Raw genomic sequence first — 21,613 nt, forward strand, 5'->3', positions numbered from 1 at the left:
GCACCCGCGGTGGCAGCCGCCTCAGCTACTGTTTGGTAGTCTCCTCCCAAAACAGTGCACTGTGTCCGTATTCCATCTAGCTAAGCGGAACCGATGCCTGACCTTCTTCCCGTGCTCCGGCCACAGCCTGTTAACGTCTGCTGGACATGCTAGACACAGACGCCCACCGAAACAGCACTGTACTTGTGGGTAAGCATAGTCCCGGCGGAGAGTTGTTGGAGCAACTCTTTCTAACATACGTATAAGACACTGGTTAGAAAGATCACTCAAAAAACTGTTATCTTCAGTCACCGTGTTCCCCCTTCACTTTGGCCGTCTCCTATATCCATGGCTGCGGCGATCAGAGCTTCTTTGCATGCGCAGAAACTCATTCATGCCGGAGCCGCGCAGTGAAGAGAGTCTGCTGGCTGCTGCCCTCAAGGCAAATGACCATGGGCAGCGAGCGCACCAAGGGGCCAGGTATCCAGGGCCTGGCAAACAGTGTACTAGCACGGGGCGCCCTGGAGCAATATATCCCTTGATCACCAGCAGCCTGTAGGAACTGGAATCGCAACTGGAAGCATATGTAGGTTATGGCCGGCGGTGGCTCTGATCACCCGTGAGTGTGTCTAACTTTGCAATGCGTCCTCTCCCTGCACACTGTATAAGACGAGTCTGTGCTATGATAGGAGGTCAGGGTTTGGTTTCCTAGTAGAGCTGCAGGGAAGTTATTCCTGATTCCTCCATGCAGCCCTCTTCCAGGCTAGGGCAGGTCACACAGCTCCTCTACAAACAATGCGCAGCACAGCCAGAGAGAGTGTGTGTGTGGGGGTGGAGGAGTGGGGTGTTAAAAGTGCAGTTTAAAGAGCTGTTAAGATTCAGTTAGCAGAGATGGGCATTTAGTAGCAGCCAGCAGCAGCATGAGGGATCATTTTGCTCCTCACGGCCACACTACAGCCTGTCTCCTCTATCTCTTGCAGTGACTCTTCGGCTCTCCTTCATCTCTAGCAGTGATTCTCTGGTCTCTCCTATCTCTTGCAGTTTTGCTGTGTGCAGAGGCAGATAGGATGCCACTCTGTCCCCGTTTCACCCGGCGGCAGTGGCTTACACTATACCCACCACTCCCACTCGGTGGCTGTGGCTTGCACTGTGGCCTCCTCTCCCATGGCTGCATATGGGGAATCAAGGGACACACATCATGAGAAGGTGAAATAGTCAGTATCTGTGTAAGTGTGTTTGTGTGTGAGCATCTGTCTGTGTCAACGTCAGTGTGTCAGCATGTTTCTATGTGTCAGTGTCCTCCCCCCCACCACACCAGGACACACAAACACCTTCTCAAACGTTCTCTCTCTATTAAATGCTTGTAATTCTAGGGGATATCATCATTATTATTATTATTATTATTATTAATGTAGTTGGGATCCCAGCAATCAGGATGCTGATGCTCAGAAGACCAGCATCGGTATCCTGACGTTACTCAGTATCCCTATGGTCACAATTGCAAATGTAAGTATGAAGGGGAGGGTTAGACTGCAGGAGGGAAGGTTAGGGTTAGGCACTAGGGAGAGGGTTATAGTTACTCGGTGGGAGGAGAGGGTTAGGGTTAAGCTTGGGGAGGGAGTATTAGAGTTAGGCACTATGAAGGGGTATTAAGGTTAGGCTACGGCTGTGGAGGGTTAGGGTTAGGCTGCGGGAAGGGAGGGTTGTGTTTAGGCACTAAGGTGGAGGGTTAGGCTGCAGGTGGGGAGGGTTAGGTGGTAGGGGAAGAAGGTTATTATACTTACTGCTCCCCTGTCGGGATTCTCAGCATCAGGATGCCACTGATAGTCTTCTGACCGCCGTCATCCCGAATGACGGCCTCCCGTATCTATTTTGAGGTCAGTATCACGCAGACTGAGGGAGTAAAAGATTTGTAGGGGGTGGAGGCTGGTCCACATTGTCAAAAGCAGCAGAGAGTTCAAAGAGAATAAGCATACAGTAGTGGCCCTTGGATTTGGCAGCAAGAAGGTGATTGCAAATTTTACGTAAAGGCAGTTAGGCGGTTGTAGAAAATATGCTCAAGGAGTTTAAAGTCAAAAGGTAGATGAGAGATAGGTTGGTAGTTGGATAGAGTGTTAGGATCGAGGGAAGGATTTTTAAGAATAGGGGAGACAAGGGCATGCTTGAGGGCAGAGGGGACAGTGCACATGCCACAATGTGGGTATGGCTCACTGCCATTTCTATGATGGGTACAGTGTATACAGTGCAAACAGTCCTATGGGTCCATGGTCCTACATCACACACATTGCACCCAGGTTCAAATACGTACCTCTCCGGAGTCCCGAGTCAACAATGCAGCTGCGGGGGAAAAGTCACTGGGAAAATGGCTGACGAACCTGTGGAGTAATGTTTAAACATCGGTACATGACGGGTGCAGCATTTCCGGAGATCTGTGCATGCACTGTAGACTCTGGCATAACACCAGAGTTTACGGTGCCATAGATAGGACGGGTTCCACACACAGTCTGCACACGGCTCTCCTCCTCTGTTAATCCACCCCTAGTATAGTTCACAGTACAGGCAGCATGAATACATTCGTTATGTGGAAATTAAATGACCCTTTCATGCCTAGAAATTAGAGTGGGTAATCAAAAGGAATACCACCTAATTGGTTAACTGGCGCTAGATGAGGGGGTTCACCACAGCTGCTAAACAACAAAGGGTTGGTCAGACCCAACCGGTAAATACACAAAAAAGCAAGGTAGCGCTAATGGTCATAAATGTGGAAATTAAATGACCCTTTCATGCCTAGAAATTAGAGTGGGTAATCAAGTCTTCTGAACGTGTTTGGAGGTAGAATACCGTCACTTGTAGGGTTCAATGGCTAGAATAACAATAGCAACATTTTGAATGATATGTCTGGCACGGTGGTGGACTCATCCTAAAAGAATTGGATTGTGGTCAGATTGATCGACAATTGTCATGTCAAAATGCAATATGTCAACAAGGAGGACATGTTGACATGAAGAACTGGCGACAAACCATCCCTGGTGATCTAGTAATGTCTTAACGTCTCCTGTTGGTGGTTGCAGCTCCAGCAGTCACTTAAGGAGCAGTTTCGGTGGCGTTGTCCCTGCTGCGGTGTATCTGTGAGTATTCTACCCCCTATTCCTAATCCTAACCTCTATCCTTAAACAACCCCATCCCGCTACACAGCCTAACCTTTCCGAGAGTGCTTAACCCTAACTGTCGACATCCTCAGAACATTGCATTTAACATGGTGATATTTCATGTGTCGGCATTGTGAACATGTCAACATGTTGAGGATGTGGACATGGTACTTGACAATGGCCCAGATGCATCATCGCTTGGAAAGTGATAAAATGGAGAGTGAAAAAGTACCAGCCAATCAGCTCCTAACTTCCATGTTACAGGATGTGTTTGAAAAATGGCAGTTAGGAGCTGATTGGCTGGTACTTTTTCACTCTCCATTTTATCACTTTCCAAGCGATGATGCATCTAGCCAAATATGTTGAACTTTGTAAACATCAACATGGTTACTGTCAACACTCTGACTAGATATCCTAGGCGGGATAACTCTTCAAATAAAGACTAATATTTTGGGCATATCATCTGCCAGCTTGTTAGATATTATGCAGGGCTTTTGGTCTTTTTTAAACCACACCTTTCAATCTCTCACGAATCCTCTTGTCCCCTCCTAGGCACCCCTCCCCACTCAACTCCCATCTTCCCCTATTCCACCTCCTGTTTCTCCCATCTCCCCCTATTCTACTCCTATTTGCTCCCATTCTTCCATAAACTGCTATTTATTATTGTCCTGACCAGAGGCAAGCATGCAGTAGAGTGGATATATTTTGCAGTTACTGACACATTTTAGGCTGACAGTACCAACACAAACATCCAAGTGCGCCCCTAGGCACGGGCCTTAATGGGAAGCAGGTAGCTTCCCGATTGATGGGATCCTGGTGGTCAATATAACAATGCTGGGATACTGAAGGAGGATGCAATGCCGATGTCTACATACCGACATTGTTCAGGGTGCCAGCATCACATTTACGACAGCCAGCACCAGCATCCCGACCGTCCTCACAGCGGGACGCGAAGGGGGGGGGGGGGGTGTCCGGTTTAGGCAGGAAAGTTAGGATTAGGGACCGGGGAGACAGGGTTAGATTTAGGCACTTAGGAGGGGAGGTTAGGGTCAGGCATCAAGCGGGAAGGGTTAGGCTTAGGCAGCGGGAAAGGGAGGGTTAGGGTTAGCCACAAAGCGGGAAGGGTTAGGGTTAGTCACCCACAAGGGAGGGTTAGGGTTAGGGTAGGGAAAAGGTTAGGGTTAGGAGGATTCATGGGAGTCTATCGGGATTCTAATGCCCGGGATGCCGCTGTCGGTATACTGACAGCCGACATCCCGTCCACCGGCAAAACATACTGGACCCACCTCACTTGTCTAATGGGAAATGCCACTGACTCCCCCCCCTGACACACCAACCGAGTATTGTCTCATAGCAGTCTCAAAGTATTGGGACCATGTCACCATAGCTCTCTTACAGGCACAGCTATCCTGCATACATATACAGAAATGGATAGCTACTTGGATCGTTATATGAACATTTGGGTCAAATACCATCAGCATTCTTCACTACGAGGAGAATTCCAGCCATCATTAACCTGTACTTGGCTCTCCTACATATTCTTCCTAGGCAAGAGTGCAAATCCCTCTGTAAGGCAACCTGCCTGTGCTACTCACCCGGGAGTACAAGAGCCCACACATCACTTTTATGTGTTTTAAAATGCACCCTCCTCTGCACAGATTGTGCCCTAGAGCACCTTCATTATCTGTAATGCCAGTAAGTGAGAATAGTGCCCCGATGGGACCTTTTTGCCTCGTAGAAAAGTAGAGATGTGTTACATGCCGGGCAGATCGAGCCTGGTGTGGGTGAGCTGCCAGCGGCTGTTCCTCACTCCATTTGCAGCGTCTAGGCCAGCAATGACCATAGAGGGTTAGGGGAGTCCTTGTAGTACGGGTGTGGTGCAGAGAGCCAGGTCGCTGGTCCTCTCGTGCCCTATAAAGACTCCTTTTCTGCGCTAGGGAAACACAAGGGGAGAGCAGATTCTTCCTAACTCTCAGACAGGGAAGATTTTACACGGCTGCTCATTCGGCCAATAGGAGCACAGAACGCAACCCTCTCAGCATCCAATCACAGCACAGCTGGCGTCGTATATAAGAAACTTCGTCGTTTTGTTTAGCTTAGTGACTTGTCGTTAGGACGTTGCTGTATTTTGCGCTAACATGGCAGAAACTGCACCACCCGTCGCCGCTGTCCCGCCATCAGAGGGCGCAGCCAAAAAAAAGAGACAGCCGAAGAAAGCCGCAGGAGTAGGGATGGACATCGAAAGCAAACCATCATATGATGGCAATGTTCTACCATTGAAACTTTCGATGCAATGGTTACTAACCATCACATCAAAAGTATTCGATGGTGAAAACTATTTATATGACTAGTTCATGCGCAAAAGCCTGTATTTTCGTTTGCAATGTGGGAATTGGGATCGGGGGCAGGGCCAGACTCTGAGCAACATATTACTTTATCACTGGACATTGTGTGTATAATATACATATATAATATACACACACAATGCCCAATGATGAAGTAACATTGCCCCCTCAGTGCCAAATATACAATGCCCCCACTGTGCCAGATATACAATGCCCCCACAGTGCTAGAGATACATTGCCCCCACTGTGCCAGATATACATTGCCCCCACTGTGCCAGATATATAATGCCCCCACTGTGCCAGATATACAATGCCCCCACTGTGCCAGATATACAATGCCCCCACTGTGCCAGATATGCAATGCCCCCACAGTGCCAGATATACAATGCCCCCACAGTGCCAGATATACATTGCCCCCACAGTGCCAGATATACAATGCCCCCACAGTGCCAGATATACAATGCCCCCACAGTGCCAGATATACAATGCCCCCACAGTGCCAGATATGCAATGCCCCCACAGTGTCAGATATACAATGCCCCCACAGTGTCAGATATACAATGCCCCCACTGTGTCAGATATACAATGCCCCCCTGTGGCAGATATACATTGTCCCACTGTGTGCTCATTGCCCCCCACCCCTTACCGCTGGCTGTTTCTTCTATGTGAGGGGAGGAGAGCGTAGCATAGTGTTTCTCTTGCCCCTCAATTCTCTTTGATGCCCGGTCTCACTCTCCAACGGCGGCGGGGTCTATCTGAAATGATGCGCCGGTTTGTTAGCCAATCAGAGCTCGCGGACCGGCAGCCAATCAGGAGCCGCGGCTGCCGGTCCATAAGCTCTGATTGGCTAGTAAACCGGTGCCTTATTCAGATTGACCGCGCCGCCGCCGTTGGAGAGTGAGACTGGGCATCCAAGAGAATTGAGGGGCAGGAGAGGCACTGCGCTGCGCTCTCCTCCCCTCACACAGAACGAAGCCAGCGGAATGCAGTATTGTGGACGACCCGGTGGTACGGCGTACCGGCTGGGAATTTCTTACAATAATGTGGATGGCAACTTGCTTAGTGCACGGTTTGCTTTGCTGTCTCACATGGGACCAATTCCGATGATTATGGTGTGGAGTTTGTATGTTCTTTCCATGGTTTTGTGTTTTCTCTTGGTTTTTCCCACAGTCCAAAACATACTCAAGCAAGGACTTTGTCCATAGCCCTCCTAAATTATTCCCCCTGAATCTGATCAATGGTGGTGTATAGCTGGAGTGATATAAATATCAGTGAGGTCACTCTGTCTCCTCTGAATCCTCCTGAGCTCCGAGTGTCTGTGGCTTCTGCTGCTGCAGGGTAAGGTCTGGGATCTGATTGGCTCTCTGAGTCAGTGAGAGCCAATCAGAGCTTGCAGTGGGCCCTGTTGCCTAGCAGCAGCCTAGAGAGGGGAGGGGGTGAGGGGTCTGGCTGAGCAGGCTCATGTCTGAAACAGACAGCCTCCAATGGACTTAGGAAGTTTCCCTGATAGACACAGCAGCAAGAGGAGGCATAGCTATTTGGAATTAGAAAAAAAACAAACCACCATCGGAAGAACATCGAATGACTATCATTCGATGGTGAAAAACATCGGGAGGGCACCATTAAATGCTAAAATCACTACCATCGAAACAAAACATCGATGGTTCGGAAACATCGACCATCGATGTCCATCCCTACGCAGGAGGAGCCAAGAAAAGCGGCAAGTCTTCAGGTCCCAGCGTCTCCGAGCTGATCCTAAGGGCCGTGGCCGCCTCTAAGGAGCGCAGTGGAGTTTCTCTTGCCGCCATGAAGAAGGCTCTGGCTGCCGGAGGCTACGATGTGGAGAAGAACAACAGTCGCATCAAAGTGGGGGTGAAAGGATTGGTGACCAAAGGAACTCTCACCCAGGTGAAAGGCACCGGCGCTTCCGGCTCCTTCAAGCTCAATAAGAAGCAGCTGGAGAGCAAGAAGGCCGCCCAGAAGTCCCTGAAACCCAAGAAACCAGCGGCAAAGAAAGCGGCCAAGTCCCCGAAGAAGCCCAAGAGAGCTCCGAGTGCAGCCAAGAGCCCGAAGAAGGCGAAGAAACCCACAAAAGCGGCTGCTGCCAAAAGCCCAAAGAAGCCTAAAGCCGTGAAGCCTAAGAAGGCGGCCAAGAGTCCGGCCAAGAAGGCGGCGAAGCCCAAAGCCGCCAAAAGCCCGGCCAAGAAGGTAGCTAAGCCCAAGAAAGCTGCGGCCAAGAAGTGATGGAAGAGCCGCCGTAGCAGCCTCGCTTCCTTGTTATCCCCCCAAAGGCTCTTTTCAGAGCCACCCACCCTGTCTCGGCAGAGCTGTAGGCGCACGGCGTGACCAGTTGGGGGCACCCTGTGTACAGATATTGAGTCACTACATAACGTTACAGTTCAGCAGTGTCTCCGTGGGATTTTTGGTTGCTTATTAATAGGTAACGCAGGGTTATTTATTAGCGCTACTGTAGCAAGACTGATCGGGAAATAATACCTGGATGTCCTGCTTCCTACCTCAGGCCGCTCACAATAGCGGCATGCTTCCTTCCTGTGTACTCGAGCATTCACCATTCCCTGTGGTGAACAGTCTGCAGGGTAGCTGCTGAAAAGCAAGTATCATTTTAATGTTTGTTTTGCACTTTCTGAGAACACTAGCTACACAATAACAGGGAGATTGCTATACCAGAAAGAGAACCTCCAGTAGAGACAAATAGATCTGTGCAGTTTCTATCCCCTGTATCAGAGTCGTTAGCAAGTAAGCTTCCCTACTTATTAATTGTTCAAGAGGTCGTTGTAACTGGCCAGCAACAGGATTATATATAGACTACACTTGGAGAAACATTCACAGCTGTGCCTTTATACACTATGCTTGAATTTTAGGACATGTATTCTGTCAGCATGTCATCGTCATAATACAAGTTACGTTTTAACTCTAAACATCTTTTCAAGAGTACCCCGCTACAGCACCTCCTGCGCAGGATATGTACAGTATATTACACCTACATCATTCACCATTTTTCATAAAACAATATCGAATCGATTCCACCTAGACAAAACGGAGGCATCATCCAAATGGACATTTATGCTGCTGCCTTTTTCCATTCCAGCATGAGCATGACTAGAATTCTAGATCTATATGGTCTATGCATTGTAAATAGCAACTTCTGGTGTCTAATATTTGAATATCCAGCGAGACGTTGTAGATGGGAAAGAAGTGTATTTCTATCGTTAAAATTGTGGATCTGACTTTGACAATACGCTTCCCTTGAAAAGCAGCATGTTCATAAAGCTCATTTCAGGAGTACTGTAGGTGGCCCTTAAAAGGGCCTTTTGTTATAGTGCGTTTCGGGAAAGGAGATCATCCGAAGAGAGGAGCCAGATCTTAACCTCCAAAACCATACAGAGTGCGGCCCTGGCGCTTGAGAGCATAGACCACATCCATAGCTGTGACAGTCTTCCTCTTGGCGTGCTCGGTATAAGTGACGGCGTCCCGGATCACATTCTCTAGAAAGACCTTCAGCACACCACGGGTCTCCTCGTAGATGAGGCCAGAAATGCGCTTCACGCCACCTCTGCGAGCGAGACGGCGAATTGCAGGTTTCGTGATGCCCTGAATGTTGTCCCGCAGCACCTTCCTGTGGCGCTTAGCGCCTCCTTTCCCGAGTCCCTTACCACCTTTGCCTCTTCCTGACATCTTCAAACAGCTTGCGAGTTGCAGACAGTAAGAATGAACTGATCGCCTCACAGCTGCCCTTTATGAAGAGGAAGAGCGGACCTGATGGGGGACTTAGAACTCGGAGCGGAGGAGACCTGGGTAGTCCGCCTTTTCTGACCTAGCACACCGCAACACAGTGGCAGCTTTCTATTCGTCATCTCTATTCATTTCCGTGAACACATATCTTATATAAATGCTAAAAAAAATAATTGGATCCATTTGATCCCACATTTCTAGAGTAAAATTAGTATGGGCAAAATAGTTAAAGAAGGTTTTACACCTATATTCAATTAACGAAAAGTAGTGACATTTCATTCTCCCTGAAATGATAAATAATATATTTTCCAAATACATATATAGTGTTTATCGCTATTACGTCGGACCCACAAAAGCGCCTTGGGCTAGGAGGGCGATTCATCGGACTGGCCCAATGAGAGCCGAGCTAAATTCGGCGGGTCAAAACAAGTTAACCGGAGTGGACAATTCAAATCCTGGTAGGGGAACACTCCCCCAATGGCATGCTGCTTCTGATGTGTCCCTCGCTACAAGTATTCCTGGCACCCAGGCTCGGTTCGCTTCGATCTCTAATTAGCGAGCGCCAGCGTATCAGCTATGTTCTCTCGCCGTCTCATAATATTGTATATTAGGTATAAATAATAATAGTATGTCAATTGGGTCAGCTGAACCGTACCTTAGCGCTCAGCCACATTGCGACCCGGATCACTACTACTCCTCAAATAAACATTGAAGCTGTTTTTATAGCAACGAGCATAACTGGTACGTGTGCGCCTAAACGGGAACCCTGTTGTGTGATGTCATAATGGGCTAGGTACAAGCAGGGGCACCGCAGTTTGCATCCCGTTGTTACTTTTGCAACGATATCATAGTAAACACAGGTCATCTTGAAGACTGACTTTTAACCACCTGTTTATCAAGAATAAGTTGCTTAATAAGTCATCCTGCCTGAGATAGTAGCGATATTCAGCCTCGTCGATATTAACAATGTAACAATCCAGTTTGTATCACTTGAGCCAGACAGAAAATGTTCTAGTCACACAGCAACTACACGGGCAGTGTTTCTGCTGCTCTCTGGCTTTTTAGAAGCCCTGGCATCTGTAGCTTTAACGAGTTCTGTAGAAACTTGATCTACATCTGGAACGTGTTTTACAGTACATGAGAGCGGAGAGAATGCCGCTTTGCAAGCAGTAATCATCAACAGGGGGGTCTGTACTAGCTCGCACACCAGAGGGGAGTTCCCCAGCATCCGACTAACAAGATGCACACGTATAAGGAATGAAGAAACTAGAACACAGCCTAGATTACTGTGATTCAGTCAAATACAGGGAGACAGGACACAGTGCAAACAATAACAGTTACAGCCCGATTAGCGAGGAGGTGGGCGGCTCTTAAAAGAGCCTTTGTGTTCGTGTGGGAGAGGAAGGGGAGATTACTTGGCGCTGGTGTATTTGGTGACGGCCTTGGTGCCCTCGGACACGGCGTGCTTGGCCAACTCTCCCGGCAGCAGCAGGCGCACGGCGGTCTGGATCTCCCGGGAGGTGATGGTGGAGCGCTTGTTGTAGTGAGCCAGGCGGGAAGATTCCCCCGCAATGCGCTCAAAGATGTCATTGACAAAGGAGTTCATGATGCCCATAGCCTTGGAGGAGATGCCGGTGTCAGGGTGCACCTGCTTCAGCACCTTGTACACGTAGATGGCGTAACTCTCCTTCCGGCTCTTCCTACGCTTCTTTCCATCTTTCTTCTGGGTCTTGGTCACGGCTTTTTTAGAGCCCTTCTTGGGCGCCGGAGCGGACTTGGCTGGATCAGGCATTACAGATACACAAGTCTTTCCACGAAACAAAGCAGAGAAAGTCTATCTCTTACACTGCCTGGAGCTGCTTTATTTATAGTCAGCTTATGCAAACGAGGCTTCGCCACTGTTGCCAAACACTATTGGGTAGAAGAATTGTGTGACGTTGTTGGCATCGAAACACCACCCTCCATTTGCTGATTGGTCTGTGCTCGAACTTGAACGGCATTGATTCCTTGGTGCGCAGACCAATCACAGAGCAAGCAGCGGATCCTTTCTGAGTGAATATAAGGGAGGAGGGCGGGTTTAAAAGCATATTATTTCGGAAGCGTTTCAATCGGTTGGTACTTTGCATTTGTGTCTGCGAACCTAGCAACATGTCCGGAAGAGGGAAACAAGGCGGCAAGACCCGGGCAAAGGCCAAGACTCGCTCATCCAGGGCCGGTCTCCAGTTCCCAGTCGGTCGCGTTCACCGTCTGCTGAGGAAGGGAAATTATGCGGAGCGTGTGGGAGCCGGTGCCCCGGTATATCTGGCTGCAGTGCTCGAGTATCTGACCGCTGAGATTCTGGAGCTCGCCGGAAACGCCGCCCGCGACAACAAGAAGACCCGCATCATCCCCCGCCACCTGCAGCTGGCTGTGCGCAATGACGAAGAGCTCAACAAGCTGCTCGGTGGGGTGACCATCGCCCAGGGAGGCGTTCTGCCCAACATCCAGGCCGTGCTGCTGCCCAAGAAGACCGAGAGCCACAAACCGGCCAAGAGCAAGTAATGTGAGGCTGGCAGCTTCCACCACAGACCCGATGTACCTGACACAACACAAAGGCTCTTTTCAGAGCCACCCACCTCTTCCCTAGAGAGCTGTATATAGTGCCATTGTTTGTATTGTAGCGATATCTGGCTGGCTAGTCGCGCCTTTATTTCCACAGTGACAGGGGGCAGGAATCCTCTGTATTTATACACACGTGCACTTTAGCTTCCATACAACTGCTAATGTGCAAACGCTCCCTTACACTTTAGGTGCTCTGTTCTGTTGTGGCGACGTCTAATGATAGTCCAAAGGTTCCCTTTGCCATCACTGCATGCTGTAAATGAGGCCCCTTTGGCTTATATGAATGGAAAGCAGAGTACTGATCGTATATAGCCGAGCTTGTCCATACGTAAACTCTGCTGTGTGTGCAATTGCTTTACCCTATCACACGGTACAATGAGAAAACAATACCGTGTAATCTGTGCGCTCCTCACTGCAGATGTTTTTTTATTTTGTTCAGCATAACAATTTTATAAGTGAATGTTATTAGGAACTCTATAACTAGGTTTTAATCAGTTATTGAAACACGTAATAATGATAGTTAGCATTCCTTTGGATTCAGCTCGTTTAGAAAGATTTGAGTGGCTCTGAAAAGAGCCTTTGTGTTGTTGCGTGTATAGGAGTGGCGAGTATCTATGCCCTCTCCCCTCGGATCCTGCGGGCCAGCTGGATGTCTTTGGGCATGATGGTCACCCTCTTAGCGTGGATGGCGCACAGGTTGGTGTCCTCGAACAGCCCCACCAGATAAGCCTCGCTGGCCTCTTGCAGGGCCATGACGGCAGAGCTCTGGAAGCGCAGGTCGGTCTTAAAGTCCTGGGCGATCTCCCGCACCAGGCGCTGGAAGGGCAGCTTGCGGATCAGCAGCTCAGTGGATTTTTGGTAGCGACGGATCTCTCGCAGGGCAACGGTCCCGGGACGGTAGCGGTGAGGCTTTTTCACGCCGCCGGTAGCTGGGGCGCTCTTCCGGGCAGCTTTGGTTGCCAGCTGCTTGCGAGGAGCTTTGCCTCCAGTAGACTTGCGGGCGGTCTGCTTGGTCCTGGCCATAGTTCCTCACCTGACTCACACGAAGAAGCTAAAACCTAGAAGACTGAATAGCTGGCTGCCGGGAACAACTCTATTTATGCACAGTGCTGCTCTGTGATTTGATGAGATAAATACGCCCTTCATCCTGGTTGGCTTAGGTGAAAGCCCGCCAAGAACTTCTCTTCCTCCTATTTTTCATATGAAGACTCCAACGGCCCGCGAGATATTTACACGGTTTCAGCCCCGGCCCCATCTCTAATATACCACACGGCAGTGAAAGAGAAAACGTCATCGTCACACACAGTGCTGAGTAGCTGCAATGGCCGAGCTAATAGTGTGTACAGAACATAAGCCTTACAATCTATGCGCACTAATTCCAGGGAGGATCATAATATGGCATGGCAGTTAAACAAACAAGAACTCAACAACAACAGCAAAAATAACACAGCTTAGATCAAAACAGCTGCGTGTAATATAATCCTTTGATTATAAAAACATGAATGTTAATTCTAAAGCTACTCCCTATATTGTAGCTAGAACCTGAATGTAGTCAGAACTCCTGCGTGTGCTGGAAACTAATACTAATGAGAAGCAATAAACAGTGTTATGCAATTGTAACTATTCCATTGAAACATTGCTGGATACAATCTGTGCAAAAGTATCAACTTAGACCACAACCTGAGCCTCATGACTCTGGGAATCTAAATGAAGAGACTATAAGGCTACTGTATATCTGGGTTGCATAGGGGGCTCTACAGCTACTCAGTGGAAATAAAATTCAGATACAGTACACAAAGTATATCAAAGTAAACGCTAATTTTTCTATTTTATTACTTTTTTATGTTTTTATTTATGCACATGTAATTATTGTGTATCCATTTCACGACTGCTAGAAAAGAAAAAAAATTCACGTTAAATCTGATAAAAACATATTTATGGTGATTAATATAGGTTAAGACTCTTAAAGGGGACTATACAGATTTAAGACCAGTGTATATTCACCTGGAATTATCTGAATTAGCAATAAAAAATAATACCTATCAATAAAATTGAAATGGAATTTATTGAAAGAACGCTTTTTAAATGTACCATACAAATTTTAATTATCACTGTTAAATACATGGCATAAAAAAAAGTATACAAAAACTTGAAACAATAAATATGTAAAATGTTCAAAACAATTTGAAAAACATCTTAAAAATGAATTCAAAGGAAAATACATTTTGTATGTCACTATTTTGTGGGCTTGTATCATGTCAATATTGATAAAAATGTTAATATCATTATAATGTTTATTTATTTATTATTATTATTATTATTATTATTATTATTATTTATTAGCAGTTTCTTATATAGCGCAGCATATTCCGTTGCACTTTACAATTAGAACAACAGTTATAGAACAAAACTGGGCAAAGACAGACATAGAGGTAGGAAGGCCCTGCTCGCAAGCTTACAATCTATAGGGAAATAGGCATTGATACACAAGGATAGATGCAACCTGTTACATAATGGTTCCCCAGATTGCTAGGTTCTTAATGGGTTATATGATATGATCACCCAGCAATGTTGGAAGACAAAATGTGAGGTTATGGGGACTGTGCAGAGGGGATGTAACTGGATAGGGAAGCATTGAAGGTTATGTGTGTGGGTCAGGAATTTGGTAGGCTTGTCTGAAGAGATGAGTTTTCAGGGAACGTTTAAAGGTTTGGAGACTAGTGGAGAGTCTTATTGTGCATGGGAGGGCATTCCACAGAGTGGGTGAAGCCCGGGTAAAGTCCTGTAATTTTGAGTGGGAACAGGTAATACATCTGGATGAGAGACGCAGATCTTGTGCAGAGCGGAGGGGTCTGGTAGCGATATATTTTGAGATGAGTGAGGAGATGTATGATGGTGCAGTTTGGTTAATAGCCTTGTATGTAAGTAAAAGTATTTTATATTTGACACGGTAGAATACCGGTAACCAATGGAGGGACTGACAGAGCGGATCAGCAGACAAAGAACGTCTGGCAAGGAAGATTAGCCTCGCAGGTGCATTTAAAATGGATTGAAGTGGTGAGAGCCTATGTTTGGGAAGACCAGTAAGGAGAATATTACAATAATCAATGCGGGAGATGATGAGTGCATGGAACAGAGTTTTTGCAGTGTCTTGTGTAAGATAAGGGCGTATTTTGGATATGTTTTTAAGGTGCATGTAACATGATTTAGAGACAGATTGAATGTGTGGAACAAACGACAGTTCAGAGTCAAGGATGACACCTAGGCAGCGAGCTTGTGGGGTAGGGTGGATAGTTGCATTGTCGACAGTTATGGCAATATCAGGTTGGTAACTACCCTTAGCTGGTGGGAAAATAATTAATTCTGATTTGGAAATGTTGAGTTTGAGGTGGCGAGATGACATCCAAGATGAAATGGCAGACAGGCATCCAGTGACACGAGCCAATACAGATGGTGATAAATCTGGGGAGGATAGGTAGATTTGAGTATCATCAGCGTACAAAATGTCTGCCAATCTAAAATGTATGCCAATCTAGTGTGGTCATATGGAGTACAACGCTTCCAGCGATGTCTTCCAAGTCCAGCAGTCAGCTAATGAAGACTCCTGCGAATCCATTGGCACTTCTGACAGTGAGAATTCCTAATTATAGCCCCTAACCAAGGTCGTCTTAATAGTATTGTGATCCTGTGCCATCACTCCACATGCTTCCATGCAGTGAATGGCTGTCGGCACTCTGGTGGATAGCTGCATTCATCCACCTATCAGCATGCTAAAAGCCATTCGCTGTTTGGCTGCAGGATGCGGTTTGGTACGGGATCTCTTTGGTAAGAATACCGATGCCAGGATCCCGACCGCCAGAATGCCGGCAAGGGGGCTAGCACAACGAAGCCACTTTGGGCTCGCAACGCTCGCCACGTTGCGGACTCAGTGACACCCAGGAATTGGAATAGCTGTGGTGGTGCTGCCAGCACAGATCCATATACCAAAGCCTTTTGGGCCAAGCCGGAGCTATTAGTAACACGGCACCCTTTCCTTGCTTTATCTTTCGCACCACTCTGGGTAATAGGGTGATTGGAGGAAACACATAAGCCAGACGAAAGACCCATCTCACTGACAAGGCGTCCACAAAGATTGCTCTGGGATCCTTTGTTCTTAACCCGTATGCGAGCACTTTGTTGTTCAGATGGGACGCCATGAGATCTATCTCTGGCAACCACCATTTGTCTACTAGAGTCTGGAAGACCTCCGGGTATATAGCCCATTAGCTTGCATGAATGGTGTGTCAATTGAGAAAGTCAGCTTCCCAGTTTAGGATTCACTGAACGAACCCTGCGGACAAGGCTGGATGATGAAGTTCTGCACACTTTAGTATGTGACTTACCTCCTTCATTGCTTTTTGGCTGCAAGTTCCTCCCTTATGGTTGAGGTACGCTACCGCCGTCACATTATCCGAGCGGATCTGGACTGGTTTTCCTCGAAGAATGTCCTTTGCCTGAATCAGTGCCATGTATATGGCCCAAAGTTCCAACACATTTATTGGCAGGCAACTTTCTACTTTGGCCCATCGCCCCTGGAAACACAACTTTTCGGACACTGCTCCCCAGCCCTGGAGACTGGCATCTGTTGTCAGAATTTCCCAATCTGATATCCAAAAGGGTCTCCCCTTGTCCAGAGGGGATGTCTGTAGCCACCAGGCTAATGACCTTCTTACTTTTATCGAAAGTACCATAGTCTGTGTTTTTATTGTCTGATGTAATCCATTCCATTTGGCAAGAATCAGACGCTGCAGAAGCCTTGAGTGGAATTGTGCATACTCCACCATGTCGAATGTTGACACCATCAAACCCATCACTTGCATTGTTGCATGAATGGATACTGTTTACTGTGTAGCAAGTTTTGAATCCTTGACTGAACCTTGGATATCTTGTTCCGAGGTAAAAATACTCTCTGCAGATCTGAATCCAGTACAGCCCCCAAGTGAGTCATCCGTTGTGACGGAACTTGAGATGATTTTGCCCAAACTATGAGCCACCCGTGCCTCTGCAGACATGTTAATGTCTGCTGGAAATGACATAGGAGCAATTCCTGGGACTGTGCCAGGATTAAAAGATTGTCGAGGTAATGAAAAATTATTATCCCCTGCTGGCGGAGATAAGATGCCATAACCACCACAATCTTGGTAAATACTCTGGGGCCTGTGGCTAACCCAAATGGTAGGGCCTGGAACTGAAAATGCTGTTGGAGGGTAGCGAACCTGAGATAACACTGATGAGACAGTGCTATAAGAACATGTAGGTAAGCATCCTGTATATCCAGGGATACCATATAATCCCCTGGCTCCATGGCCAAGACTATGGAACGGAACGTCTCCATGTAAAACCGAGGTACCCAAATGTATTTGTTTAGCATTTTGAGATTGAGAATGGGCCGAAATGACCCATTTGGCTTCTGATTTAAAAGCAGGTTTGAGTAAAAACCCTGTCCTCATTGTGCAGGGGGAACTGGAATGACTACTCCTGACTGAAGCAATGACTGAACTGCTTCTTGCAAAGCCCTGGTCTTTGTCTATACCCGAGACGGGCTGGTACAAAAAAACCTTCGAGGAGGATGCTTCTTGAACCTAGTGAAACTGCTTCCTGCACCCAGGCATCTGTTGTAGACTGCTGCCAGATCTGTGCAAACTAAAGAAGTCGGCCTCCTACCCTGTGGGGTCACCCAGGTGGAGGCCCGCACCATCAGGTTGATGGCTTGTCTTTTGATTTGGTAGGCGGCCCTCTGTTAGCCCAAAGCTATTTTGAGTTACCAGACTTGTTGTATTGGGGCTGCTTGTGATCTCTTTTCCCCCTAGCTTTTCCTTGAGACCAAAAGGGCCGAAAAGCCGGAAATTTAGGTTTGAAGTTGTATGTGGAAGGAGACTTGACCTTTATGGAGTCTGCTTCTGACTCCAGAATATCTGTCAACTCTTTACCAAAAAGAATATTTCCAGAAAAAAGCAAATATTCCAAAACCTTCTTAGGTTCTGAATCAGCTATCCACGTACGTAACCAGACTGCTCTGCGAGCAGCGATTGTTGAAGCTGATGCCCTGGAGGCAATAGTACCCATATCTAAAGCTGCTTCTTCCAAGAATATTGCAGCCTGTTTTATATGAGTTATATGGGATTTTTGCTCTCTAGAAGCTACAGAAAAATCCCCCTCTAATGTGTCAGCCCAGGCAGCCACTGCCATTGCCATCCAAGCTGAAGATATGGCTGGCCTTATGACTGACCCAGACAGGGAAAATATGGTTTTTAGAAACCCATCCATTCTCCTATCTGTGACATCATTTAATGATGTTGAAGGCAAAGATAATATAGATTTTTGCACTAATCCAATCACATGCTACTTTAGGAGCCACCTCCCTTTTTAAACAATCCCCAGCTGGAAGAGGATAATTGGAATCCCATTTTTTAGGAATTCTAAATTTCTTAATGGGTGTTGCCCAAGCCTCTTCCATGATTTCCGTCAGCTGATCTGACCTTGGAAACTCGGTTTAAACTGTTTTGGGATGTTTAAACACAGGTGCCTTGGTTTTTAACACAGGCTCTGCTGAATCCTCTAAGAATAGAATGCCTTACATTGCTTTCATTAACTCAGCTATATCCTCTGAGCTGGGACCTTCTTCTTCCTCTTCGTATGCTGAAGTAGAATTAATTGAGCTTTCATCCTCCAATGAATCCTCCTCTGCCTCATGTGTAGCCTGTAAATGGTGAAGATTTACTTACCATCGGTTTATCAGCTTGTTCCTTTTGAGAAGCTGCTGGTGGAAGTGCTATACCTTAGGTAGGGAGCTGCATGTAAGGGTTAATAGTGTAACCTATTCCTGGTACAGAAGCTGTAGGAATTATCCGTTCAGCTATACTGGATAAGGTCTGTGCAAACATAGCCCAAGGTGGATCTATCTGTACCTGACGTTGTACCTGGATTGCCTTGTATTTTGCTGAAAACTAAAACAATTTGCACACAAACCATCCTGAACCAAATCCTGAGAAGATAATAGAGTTTTGCAAGACAAACATGATATGAGTGTTGGTGTTGCTGTGAGTGTACCTTCCTCACCCTTGCCACTCTTAGACATGATAAATAATCAGCACTTTCACAGTGTACTACACAATTTGTTACTGTAATCATTTTAAACTTTCTAAAGTGACATACAATCTGACCCTACCCATGCACCAGCATTGAGGATCAGAAAAACAAACTGACAGACATATAGTAAAGTCAGCTATCACACTAGCAGTCAGTCACATGTTATACATTAGTATAATTAGCAATATGAGCACATCATTAACTACAAACACATTTTTAAGTACAGTATGTAAGAGAACATATTACTGATCATGTTTAAATGGATCTGACGTATTCAGACACAATGCGAATTAAACAACAGTAAATGTATAAAGACTCATATGCAATAGGCACTTATCTAACTATTCATACTCAAAAGGTAGATAGAGATTTAGTGCTGTATAACCCGTACTCATTAGAGTGGGCTACAGGGAGTATCAGCTCGCTTCCAGGATCGATCAATACGTTAGCGAAGGCTAAGTGGATCCAAATGCTACTAGTGTACACTGCCGCTCCATGAACCTATAGTGAACACAGACACTTCAGTGAACACAGATGCACCGGTCACACAGCCGCCTATGCTGCGACCGGGTCCCCTCGTGCACAGCAACCGGGAAGGAAGCGAGGAAACAGTTCTAGGCGGGAGACTCGGGGGAAACTGGTCATGAACCAGGGGGATGGGCGACCAGGAGAGCGTCTGACTCCCCCTGCTGACATCAACCCTAGGGATCGCGGCCTCATGCTATTCCTGGAGCCTATGATCATTAAGGCCTAGCACTGGTGCACCCGCGGTGGCAGCCGCCTCAGCTACTGTTTGGTAGTCTCCTCCCAAAACAGTGCACTGTGTCTGTATTCCATCTAGCTAAGCGGAACCGATGCCTGACCTTCTTCCCGTGCTCCGGCCACAGCCTGTTAACGTCTGCTGGACATGCTAGACACAGACGCCCACCGAAACAGCACTGTACTTGTGGGTAAGCATAGTCGTGACCCGGCGGAGAGTTGTTGGAGCAACTCTTTCTAACATACGTATAAGACACTGGTTAGAAAGATCACTCAAAAAACTGTTATCTTCAGTCACCGTGTTCCCCCTTCACTTTGGCCATCTCCTATATCCATGGCTGCGGCGATCAGAGCTTCTTCGCATGCGCAGAAACTCATTCATGCCGGAGCCGCGCAGTGAAGAGAGTCTGCTGGCTGCTGCCCTCAAGGCAAATGACCATGGGCAGCGAGCGCACCAAGGGGCCAGGTATCCAGGGCCTGGCAAACAGTGTACTAGCATGGGGCGCCCTGGAGCAATATATCCCTTGATCACCAGCAGCCTGTAGGAACTGGAATCGCAACTGGAAGCATATGTAGGTTATGGCCGGCGGTGGCTCTGATCACCCGTGAGTGTGTCTAACTTTGCAATGCGTCCTCTCCCTGCACACTGTATAAGACGAGTATGTGCTATGATAGGAGGTCAGGGTTTGGTTTCCTAGTAGAGCTGCAGGGAAGTTATTCCTGATTCCTCCATGCAGCCCTCTTCCAGGCTAGGGCAGGTCACACAGCTCCTCTACAAACAATGCGCAGCACAGCCAGAGAGAGTGTGTGTGTGGGGGTGGAGGAGTGGGGTGTTAAAAGTGCAGTTTAAAGAGCTGTTAAGATTCAGTTAGCAGAGATGGGCATTTAGTAGCAGCCAGCAGCAGCATGAGGGATCATTTTGCTCCTCACGGCCACACTACAGCCTGTCTCCTCTATCTCTTGCAGTGACTCTTCGGCTCTCCTTCATCTCTAGCAGTGATTCTCTGGTCTCTCCTATCTCTTGCAGTTTTGCTGTGTGCAGGGGCAGATAGAATGCCACTCTGTCCCCGTTTCACCCGGCGGCAGTGGCTTACACTGTACCCACCACTCCCACTCGGTGGCTGTGGCTTGCACTGTGGCCTCCTCTCCCATGGCTGCATATGGGGAATCAAGGGACACACATCATGAGAAGGTGAAATAGTCAGTATCTGTGTAAGTGTGTTTGTGTGTGAGCATCTGTCTGTGTCAACGTCAGTGTGTCAGCATGTTTCTATGTGTCAGTGTCCTCCCCCCCACCACACCAGGACACACAAACACCTTCTCAAACGTTCTCTCTCTATTAAATGCTTGTAATTCTAGGGGATATCATTATTATTATTATTATTATTATTATTATTAATAATGTAGTTGGATCCCAACAATCAGGATGCTGATGCTCAGAAGACCAGCATCGGTATCCTGACGTTACTCAGTATCCCTATGGTCACAATTGCAAATGTAAGTATGAAGGGGAGGGTTAGGGTTAGACTGCAGGAGGGAAGGTTAGGGTTAGGCACTAGTGAGAGGGTTATAGTTACTCGGTGGGAGGAGAGGGTTAGGGTTAAGCTTGGGGAGGGAGTATTAGAGTTAGGCACTATGAAGGGGTATTAAGGTTAGGCTACGGCTGTGGAGGGTTAGGGTTAGGCTGCGGGAAGGGAGGGTTGTGTTTAGGCACTAAGGTGGAGGGTTAGGCTGCAGGTGGGGAGGGTTAGGTGGTAGGGGAAGAGGGTTATTATACTTACTGCTCCCCTGTCGGGATTCTCAGCATCAGGATGCCACTGATAGTCTTCTGACCGCCGTCATCCCGAATGACGGCCTCCCGTATCTATTTTGAGGTCAGTATCACGCAGACTGAGGGAG

At 47.3% G+C, this 21,613-nt stretch overlaps 4 protein-coding genes across 4 annotated transcripts; 2 read left to right on the forward strand and 2 right to left on the reverse strand.

Annotated features, from left to right (window-relative positions):
* The first annotated feature begins 7,099 nt into the window (after positions 1-7,099).
* On the forward strand, positions 7,100-7,918 carry LOC134934417 (histone H1B-like). The gene has a single exon (XM_063929860.1). The coding sequence runs from the start codon at positions 7,100-7,102 to the stop codon at positions 7,715-7,717; it is 618 nt and encodes a 205-aa protein (XP_063785930.1). The 3' UTR covers positions 7,718-7,918.
* Positions 7,919-8,857: 939 nt separating this feature from the next.
* On the reverse strand, positions 8,858-9,169 carry LOC134934419 (histone H4). Its single transcript, XM_063929861.1, has one exon. It carries the CDS (start codon positions 9,167-9,169, stop codon positions 8,858-8,860), a length of 312 nt encoding a protein of 103 aa, XP_063785931.1.
* Positions 9,170-11,374: 2,205 nt separating this feature from the next.
* On the forward strand, positions 11,375-11,767 carry LOC134934420 (histone H2A type 1-like). Its single transcript, XM_063929862.1, has one exon. The coding sequence runs from the start codon at positions 11,375-11,377 to the stop codon at positions 11,765-11,767; it is 393 nt and encodes a 130-aa protein (XP_063785932.1).
* Positions 11,768-12,050: 283 nt separating this feature from the next.
* LOC134936611 (histone H3) lies at positions 12,051-12,886 on the reverse strand. Its single transcript, XM_063931733.1, has one exon. The coding sequence runs from the start codon at positions 12,848-12,850 to the stop codon at positions 12,440-12,442; it is 411 nt and encodes a 136-aa protein (XP_063787803.1). The 5' UTR covers positions 12,851-12,886; the 3' UTR covers positions 12,051-12,439.
* Between the last annotated feature and the right edge of the window lie 8,727 nt (positions 12,887-21,613).

The sequence above is a fragment of the Pseudophryne corroboree genome, chromosome 6 (genome assembly GCF_028390025.1).
Source record: "Pseudophryne corroboree isolate aPseCor3 chromosome 6, aPseCor3.hap2, whole genome shotgun sequence".
NCBI lineage: Eukaryota > Metazoa > Chordata > Amphibia > Anura > Myobatrachidae > Pseudophryne > Pseudophryne corroboree.